General features: G+C 42.2%; 1 protein-coding gene across 2 annotated transcripts; it reads right to left on the reverse strand.

Moving 5' to 3' along the window:
• Positions 1–344: 344 nt before the first annotated feature.
• RPS27L (ribosomal protein S27 like) lies at positions 345–3,879 on the reverse strand. 2 transcript variants are annotated; one of them, XM_058541773.1, is made up of 4 exons: positions 3,749–3,879; positions 2,760–2,868; positions 1,969–2,079; positions 345–542 (listed from the first exon to the last, which is right to left on the reverse strand). In XM_058541773.1, exons 1-4 carry the CDS (start codon positions 3,752–3,754, stop codon positions 514–516), a joined length of 255 nt encoding a protein of 84 aa, XP_058397756.1. In that variant the 5' UTR covers positions 3,755–3,879; the 3' UTR covers positions 345–513. The 2 variants fall into 2 exon arrangements, with proteins under 2 accessions (XP_058397756.1, XP_058397758.1); XM_058541775.1 differs by lacking the exon at positions 3,749–3,879 and adding an exon at positions 3,235–3,252.
• Positions 3,880–9,808: the final 5,929 nt, after the last annotated feature.

Genomic DNA, 9,808 nt, shown 5'->3' on the forward strand with positions numbered 1-9,808 from the left:
CTTTATTTTTTTTTATAATTTTATCTATTTATTTTTTTCCCCCCGAAGCCCCAGTAGATAGTTGTACATCACAGTTTCACATCCTTCTAGTTGCTGTACGTGGGACGTGGCCTCAGCATGGCTGGAGAAGCGGTGCATCGGTGCACGCCCGGGATCTGAACTCCACCAGGGATCCGAACTCGGGCCGACAGCAGCAGAGCGCACGCACTTAACCGCTAAGCCACGGGGCCAGCCCTCACACATACTTTTAAGAAAAGGAAAAAGGGAGAATTTGCCCATAATCAAAACTTTATTGAAAAACTGACACCAAAATAGGAAATCACTGTTGTATACCTTATGGAGAATTTGCCCATAATCAAAACTTTATTGAAAAACTGACACCAAAATAGGAAATCACTGTTGTATACCTTACAAAATTAAACATAATTACATTATCTTGGTAGATTAACTAGAATTACTGAACTGATAAGGCTTTCTGCGATGTAACACAAATTCAGGAAGTTGTGTGGATCACTAGTGTTGCTTTCTTCTAAATGAACACCCTGCAAAAGAATCAAGAAAGCATATTAAACACTAGTCTAGTCTATCTTTGCTATACTTTTAATGACAAAAAGTACTTTTTAAGCAAAAAACTAAAGTTTAAGGAATATTACATTAATATTCATATATGGGTTATTTATTCTTTTATACCAGAAATTTGCTATAATAAATCTTTTATATTTGAATTTACTCTGATTTGACTATAACTGTCACTCGTTTCTCAAATGCTATAATGGAGTTTAAGACCACAAGCCTGAATTCAACAGTTAAAATTTTAATGTAAGCTGTCAAAGATGCAATCTTAATTTTTAGGAATTATTCTGCATTATTTTCTCAAGAAAATAATTTTGATTAGAGTTCTTTTCAGATCTACTAGGAAAACTCTGGTACAGATACACCCTATTAATCATATGTCAGCACAAAATTCCAAGATCACAGCAGGATATAAAGGTTACAGAAATCTTGCAACGAGACTTTTAAGAGCAATACTGCATTTAATATCATATGCTGACTTTATACTTAGATCTCACCAGGTCACACCAAATAGATCTCAGATTTGTTGCTAATCCCCTTATAACTCTTCCAGTGAGAACAGCAAGGACTCACAGCTCCCCAAAATATCACAAGCAAATTTCAAATATCATTATGGAATTATAAATCTACAAGTACTACTACAGAAAACAATATACATAATTATTATTTTTTTCTTACTGCATAAGAAGTGAAAGAGGAATTAAAATTGGGTTTTTATATTAACCATTAAATGGGTGCTCACAGAAATCAAACCTGGCATTTTAATTTATACATTAATTAGTTATCCGTCACACAGCTAGCAATGATAAAAACTGTCTTAAGTCATAGGTACCAAATACATATGAAACAAAATATTTACAAGAGAAATTTTAAAATCCTATGGTTTAAAAAATCACATGTCGGGGATGGCCTGTTGATGGAGTGGTTCAAGTTCCGCACACTCCATTCTGGTGGCCCGGGGTTCACGGTTTCAGATCCTAGGTGCGGACCTACTCCACTCATCAGCCATGCTGTGGAAGCATCCCACATACAAAATAGAGGGAGACTGGCACAGATGTTAGCTCAGGGCTAATCTTCCTCAAGCAATAAAAAAAAAAAAAAATCCATATGTCCTATTGTATGTAGTTCTTTTCTCCTTTCTGATTTATGTTTAATATTCCAAGTTAAGCAAACTAAGTGACTAAATACAATAGAATGAGGTGTTCCAAATTAAGAAAAATAATAGTTAAAGGAATTCTTCACAAGGTCAAGAGTATAAACTTATCCAGTTGAACAGGGCACTCTACTGAAAGAGCACACAATGAAAGATAAAATTATTTTGGTAATCATGAATTTAAGATTTCTTTTAAACTGGTTTTTTCTCATCACTGCATTAGAAAATACTAAATGATATACCTTCTGTGAGTCTGGCCTTTCCTCCTGTCGGCTGGCACAACACTGTTGAACAACCTACACAAAGAACCACTGTCTGAGCATGGCTGAAAACCGTGGTAATCTTGTAGCAACCTAAAAAAAAGGGCAATGTATAAGTGAAAAGCAGAAGAAAATACAGCACTTGTTCAACATATTTCTAGTAAAGACTTTGTAAAAGATTAAAAACTTAAGTACTGTGCAACAGCAAGCCACATGTGTAACTTAAACTTTTCTAGTAGCCACATTAAAAAAAAAATTTTAAAAAGAACCAGCAGGTGAAATTAAATATATTTTATTGAACTCAGTATTTCCAAAATATTATCATTCCACCATGTAACCAAATGATTTTTTTTTCCGCTACATCTTCAAAATCCAGCATATATTTTACACAGAGAATATTTCCATTTTGACTAGCCATATTTCAAGTGCTCAGCAGACACATATGGCTAACGGCCACCGTACTAGGCAGCACAGCTTTACAGTTTAAAGAATCTATCTACTTTCCATTGCATCATGAAAGGAAAACTCATCTGAACAGCTTAAAGACTTAGTCAAATGTCATATCACCTTTGGGGTCCCATCTTCACTGTCCCTTCAAATGTTTCTACAATAGTTTGAATACGTTTATTATGAAAATGGCCCTTATGATATTTCCAATTCCGTAACCGCACTTCTACTCAACAGAGAGTCCTAATGTATCTAAGTATACACACCACACTAGCAATCCCTATAGAAATTTTCCTTGGGAAGGGAATTAAGATTTAAAATTTTACCTGGACATTTTACATCCATAAAATAAGAATTTGGACTTTGAACTAGCCGTTTCTTTTTATGTTTTTTCTTTTCCTCTTCCAAGGACGGATGGAGTAAATCTCTAGCCAACTGAATAAAAAAGCATATTATTACTACTAGAATGAAACCACAATGCTGGCAGATTTAACTATACGTGCATTATACATGCAAAAACAAGAACAACAGTCATACTCGGCAGAGGCAACACTTCAGATGTTATTTTTTTAAGCCTGTTAACTTTCATCAATACTTTTTATAATGTTTGCGTCCTCCAAGTCCCGGTAAAAGGGCTCTTTGAGGATCAGGAAGTATATGGTAAGCATATGGTAACCCTGTTCCTCTTTCCGCAACTGAATAATAGTCTCCAATGAAAACAAAACTGTGATGCTAAGTAAGAACCTGACCCCGTCCCTGCCCCGCCCAGAGTAGAAATCGCTGAGAGAGACCGGAGAATACCGACGCCGGGGCGATTTCCGCCCCCAGGGTTCAACATCTGATCTGACTTGAACTCTGAGCCGCTGGGCCGTGACCGTCCTCGATGTAATATGTAAGACAGTTTTTAAAAAAGAAATAAGCAGGAAATCGCTTCCTAGAGGAGGCAGAGGGGGTGAGAACACGAAGCGCAAGGAGAGCAAGAAGACTCCAAAGACCACAGCTTCCCGAGCGCCCACAAAACAAGAGCGCTGAGTTAAGTCACCCGAGGAGCTGTCCCCTCCTAGCCAGCGACTCCAGATCTCAGCCCAGGGCGGGCCGGGTCCTCCCGCTCCACGCCCATGCAGGGCTGACACGCCGCGCTGCCCGGGCAAGTCCCGACAAGTCCGCCACGCGCGAAGGAGCTGCGCGATCCGAGCCGCCGAGCCGCGTTCGGCAGGGAGCCCCACGGGCCCGCGGAGTCGTTGGGCTAACCAGTCCCCTGGACCCTCGACAGAGAAGCCCACACAAACCCGAAGCCCGAAAGTAAACAACTCACAGGCATGTTGACGCTTTCGCAACCCCAGACCGTCCAGATCTCTAAGGCGACACCCTAGCGAACAGCATGCGATAGGGCGGCGCGGCATCAACTTCCGGGATAGAGGAGGCTGGGAGGAGTGGAGCGGCGGAGCGGCGGCGGTGGGCCAGTCCCCTCTAGGCCCTCCTCTCGGTGGTGGGGGGATGGCTCCGGCCGGTCCGCAAATCCCAGAGGAAGGGGGCCGTGAGGGTCGCGGCCCCGCGAACCTAAAGGTCTCCAGGGTTGGGGCCGCTGGTCTTAGAGCTCCGCGCTGGACCTGCCCGGCTGCGAAGCCGCCTCGGGTTTAGGCCGCGGAGAGGGAGCGCCGGCGTCTGCCCCGGGCCGGGGGCATCGCGGAACCGCGCGGGCCGACCCGGACGGGCACTCTGGGCCGCTCGTTCAGTGTCCGGCCACGCCCGTCCGCTCTCGGTTCGCTGTGCGGCCTTTGCCACCCACTCTTCTCTGTCCTTTTGTGTATTAAAAGCAATATTATTAATTAAAACTAGTAATATGTGCCAAAACAGCCTCGTATACTTGTGCATCCAGCTTCCAAGGTACCGCTTATTAAGTTCTTTGCGGGATGCGGCTGTGCCTTGAAAAAGTTTTTAAAAGCACCGATTTGTTGCCGTGCTTAAGTCACCATAAGACCACTTCCTGCCCTCCGAGGATTATGCGTGCTTTCCAGAGCAGACGGCTCAGGCGTGAAAAAACGGCGCGTCACCGATAGCCAGACATGAAATGTCTTTGATGAGGAGGACAAGCTTGAGGAATGGGTGTGCGCAAGTGTGATCGAAAGCTAAGAAATCAGGGAGACGCTCGACCAGAAAATTGTGCTAGATAGACGTTCTCAATCACCTTTTATTTCTCTTTGCAAAAATAATAACTGTATTCTACACATTTTGGAAAATGCAGAAAAATAGAAGAAAATTAAAATTACCATCCAGAGATAAACATTGTTAGCATTCTGACCTATATCCTTCCAAACATTTTTTATTCACTTGCATATAGGTTTGTTTTGGGTTTGGGTTTTATATAATTGGTATCATCTTGTGCATATTCTTTTTTAGACTTTATTCCCCCCCCACTTACCATATAATGAACATTGCTCCATGTTACTACATATTTTCTTACATTATGAGTTTTAATGGGCATGTAGCGTTTATTGTATGAATATATCCCCTTTCATCTGTACACTAAATTGGAATTAAGTTTGGGTTTTTAAATATTTAATATTTTAAATATTAATAAATATTAAATATTTTCAGTCAGATAAGTATATAGAATAATACAATTGTGTAGGCAGAATAATGGTCCCCAAAGACTTCAATGTCCTAATCCCCATGACCTGTAGTTACATGGCAAGTAGAATTAAAGTTGCTAATTAGCTGGTTTTAAATAGGAAAATTAACCTGGATTATCTGGGTAGGCCCAATGTAATCACAAGGGTCCTTAAAAGTGGAAGAGGAAGACCGATAAAGAGAAAGAGATGGGGTGACAAGGGTCTGAGAGATGCTATGTTGCTGGCTTTGAAAATGGAAAAAGAGGCCATGAGCCAAAGAATGTAGGCAGCCTGTGGAAGTTGGAAAAGGCAAGGAAATGGACTCTCCTAGAGCCTCCAGAAGGAACACAGTCCTGCCAGCACCTCGGTTTTAACCCAGTGAGACCCTGGTCAGGCTTGGAACTACAGAACTGTAAGATAACAAATTTGTGTTGTTTTAAGCCACCAACTCTACGGTAATTTGTTACAGCTACAATGGAAAATTAATACAATAATGAAGACCCATGTACCCACCAGCCAACTCTGTCAAATCTTAACATTCAATACTCCTTCTTTCCAATTTTTCATTATTAAAATAACACTGATGTAAACATTCTTGTAGATAAGTCTTTGTATACATCCTTGATTATTTACTTAGGATAAATTCCTGGAGAAGGAATTGCTGAGTCAAAAGTTAAGCACATCTTAAGGTTTATAATATAAACTGTCAAATTACCCTCCAGTAAATTCAAACCAATTTACATTCCAGATGTAAATGTTCGAGAATGCCCCTTTGTTTGCACCCTTGACAGTACTGGATATCATGGTTTTCCCTGTCTAGTCAGTCCAGAAGAACTACATGGTATTTTGTCATACTTCAGTATGGTTTTAATTAATATTTTTCATATGCTTATTGGCCATTAGCACTTTTCTATTGGGATGATCATCTATTTCTTCCTTATGTATCCCTCTATATTAAGGATATTAAACATTGATCACATATGCTGCAAATATTTTCCTAACTTGTTTCATATTAATTTTATTTTTTGGTGATTTTAAAATCATACAGAAATATTTAATTATATATATACATATATATATTTCAAACCTATTGGTTTTTCCTTTCTGCTATTATGTTTAGATAGGCCTTGGCCACTTTAGGATCAGCTAAATATTTGCCAGACTTTCTTTTAATTCTTTTGTTGTGATGTTTATTCTTTAACTTTTTAATTAACGTGGAATTTATTTTGGCGCTTGATGTGTAGTATTTCTCAGAACAGCTTCTAGTGATCAGGCCTAGTTATTGCTTCATTTTCTTAGGCAATGCCCCGTACAGTGTCAGAACCCTCCAACTTCCGAGACACTGTGGTAGCGTGAGAAATGAAAGTCTTAGCATCAAGAAGACCTGGACTCTATTTATAATTTTGCCTCTTCCTCCAAAACTCAGTTCCTCCTAAAATGTCTCCAGGACCTTGCACTGATGGCAGATAAAAGGACAGGCAGACAGATGCAGTGACCCAGAGTCCCTCCACCTTCCAGCCTGCTCTCAGGGATCCTGCAGGAGGAGCTCCCACCTGGCTTCCCACAAAGAACCATGAGTTCTGTTTACTGCCTGAGAACTCTCCAGCTGTTTTATCTGGCCAGGTTTGAGAAGGTGCTGCTGAACTCTCCTGTCAGCACCTGGCTCCCTTCACCTCAGGGTGTGCAGCCATCTCCTCTTCCTTCTCCTTTTACCAACTTCGGACACTGGGAAAACTCACAGGTGTTTGGCTTAAGCCAAACCCAACTGGCGCAAATTTCAAGCTGGCCAAGACCAGTTCTAAATAGGTCAGATGCCCACTTTCCCCTGGGTTGGAGTTCCTCAGGCTGTGCCCTTCTTTTCCCAGAAAGATGATCAGAGGTTTAGTTTAGTTTTATTTTTAAGAAATTCAAGAGTGTGCGGTGGGGCCCTAAAGATAACTTTTCACATGCCTGCTTGTTAAAGTATTTTTCTCAGATGCTCAGAGCAATTTATGTCATCAGCAAACTATAAGAAGCCTGCATTCTTTTTCTCTTCCCTCTGTTGTCCACCTGTTGGCACATTTCAAAGCACGTGTGGCTTATTCTCAACACATTCCTGAAATCAGCAGCAACTTCTGACAGTCCACCTCTTCTCTGCACACCAGTTCTCCAAAAGGGTCAAACTATTGTCCCAAAAGCTCCATTGTAGGGATCAAAATCTATCTGTCATGCATGAGGATATTTGACACTCTCAGGTAAGCTCCCATCTATAAGGGGTAAGAGTCTCAGCTGCAAACTCTGCTGTTACTTTCTTTATTTTCCAAACCAACTTAATTTCTGACTGAGGCTGAGCCCCCATTGGGCTGATACTACAGACTGAATGTTTGTGTTTCACCAAAATTCATATGATTAATCCTAACCCCCAATGTGATGGTATCAGGAGGTGGGGCCTTTGGGAGGTGGTTAGGTCATCAGGGTGACGCCCTCATGAACGGGTGCCATTAGTGCCATTATAAAAGAGGCCCAGAGAGCCCCCTCACTCCTTCTGCCATGTAAGGACACAGTGAGAAGACTGCTGTCTATGAACCAGAAAGGGGGCTCTCACCAGACACCAAATCTGCTGATCTTGGACTTCCTAGTCTCCAGAACTGTGAGAAATAAATGCCTGTTGTTTAAGCCGCCCAATATATAGTATTTTGCTATAGCAGCCTGAACATATTAAGCCAGCTGGCCTGGGAGAATATTTCACCTCATTCTTGGGGATTGTGCTAGGTTTTCTGCAGGTGTCCCTCACCTGATCTGCTCTCCATCCTTCGCCCTGCTCTGTGCCCAGGAGGCTGACTTTGATGTGCTGCATAAGCTGGGTTCTCTTGCCCTCTGATTTCTAGCTGGGATGGGCCAATGGGAGGCATCAGTAGGAAATCACAGAGTGGGAGAAGAGCAGTTTTGGGGTACTTACTTCCCTGGACCTGTTGTTGATGGGCATTTTCTCCCAAGTGGCTGTGTTTCTCTAAAGTAACAGTTCCTTTAGAGGTGTCCATTTCCTACAGCTCTGGTGGGATTCCAGTCACCACTTCCTCCCCTTTTAGCCAACCTTGTAAATAGTCCCTACATGAAGCTACCTTCAGTTACCCCTTTTGGGTGTGCCATCTGTCATCTGCCAAGACCCTGACATGGGGATCCCCTGTCAGGATGTGCTCCTCCTTAGCCTGGAAGGCTTTGCAGATGGGGTCCATCTGCTCCTCAGTCATCAATCCAACCGGGACACTGTAGGGATTTCCATTGTCGCTGGCTGTGCAACCCTTCAAGTTTAACAGGTCATGCTTGAGATGGATGTGGGAATCTTAAGGGAGACGGCCTTAGGGCCCTAGCCATGCAGATCTTTGCCACTTTGTGCACCCAGCAGCATTGGGATCACTTAGGAACGTTTTGGAAATGCAGACTCTCAGGCCCCACCCCAGACCTACTGAGTCAGAATCTGCATATTAATAAGATCACCTGGGCATTCGTGTCCACATCCCAGTGTGAGAAGTACTGGCCTAGATACGCCACACTTGCCATTCTCTCTGGAGTCTTCCTACCTGCCCCGTGGGGCTGTCAGGAACCCAGATTCCTACTACTCCAGGGTAACAAATCAAAGATATTTTCCTAGATTAGAGCAGGGAAACCCCTCTTCCCCTGCTTCTCCAAGATATTTTGTTCATTCCAATAAATCTCATTCTGTCTTACCATGTCCAGGAACCCTTTAAGTCAATGATCCTCAAACTTGGTTGCACATTAGAATCACCAAAGGAGCATCCTAGGTGAATTAAATTAGAGTATTTGTGGGTGGGACCCAGACGGTAGTAGTTTTTAAAACTCCCCAGGTGATTCCATGAGGAGCCAAGGCTGAGCACTACTGCTATAAGTTCTCCAGGGGGCTCAAAATTTTCAAAAGCAAATCCCAGAAAGAACTACAGGCTACTCCTGCTTAAAGGTAGAAAGAGGAAAAAATACGAAGAGAGGAAAATTATTCATTAATATTCAAAATAGCCAGGTGAGATCTCCCAGCACTGTCTTGCCCGCCTTGATGATCAGGTCTCCGGTCTCCTCTTCGTCTCTCTGGCTATTGCTTCCTGCAAACCTCGCACTATCTGCCTGAGTCTCTAGGGAAGAAAGTGAGCTACTTAGAGGCCAGGTGCTCACTCAAACTTCATTGTCTTCCCACAGCTCATAGTAAACATGGTTTATGAAGATGCCTGAGGTCAGCAAAAAATAATGCAAATGTAATCTCTCCCTTTTCTAACTCCTGCAGCACTCATTGCCTATGTTAATTATCTCTCAGTAACCACTGCTATCTTGTGTAGTGTTTCTTTTTATGCTCTTGTACTGCAGTTTCACTTTCCTTGCGTCTATGTCTTCTCTAAAAGTCCGTAGGCTTCTTAAGATCAAGTGTTGGTCTTATCTCCTTACATGCCTAGTACAGTGCATAATAAGCACGGGAATATGTCCATTGAGGGCCATACTCAACGTAACTGACTTGATGGTCATTCTTTGAGGACTAACTATTCTGCCTCTGGTTTATCCAGAACTGTTCTTTTCCGCTCGTAACTTCTTGACACATGCCTTTGGTCTTTCCTCTGCCTCAACTCGGTGTGATGAAAAGACAAAAGACAACTGAATTCTGAATTCTAAACCTCAGTTAACTTGTTTCCAAAATTGGGAAAATAATTCTAAGTCATTGTAGGGTTAATGAGATACTATAGTGAGCTCTTCCCTTGGAAAGTGTGTACAGGCAAAATAAA

The sequence above is a fragment of the Diceros bicornis genome, chromosome 5 (genome assembly GCF_020826845.1).
Source record: "Diceros bicornis minor isolate mBicDic1 chromosome 5, mDicBic1.mat.cur, whole genome shotgun sequence".
NCBI lineage: Eukaryota > Metazoa > Chordata > Mammalia > Perissodactyla > Rhinocerotidae > Diceros > Diceros bicornis.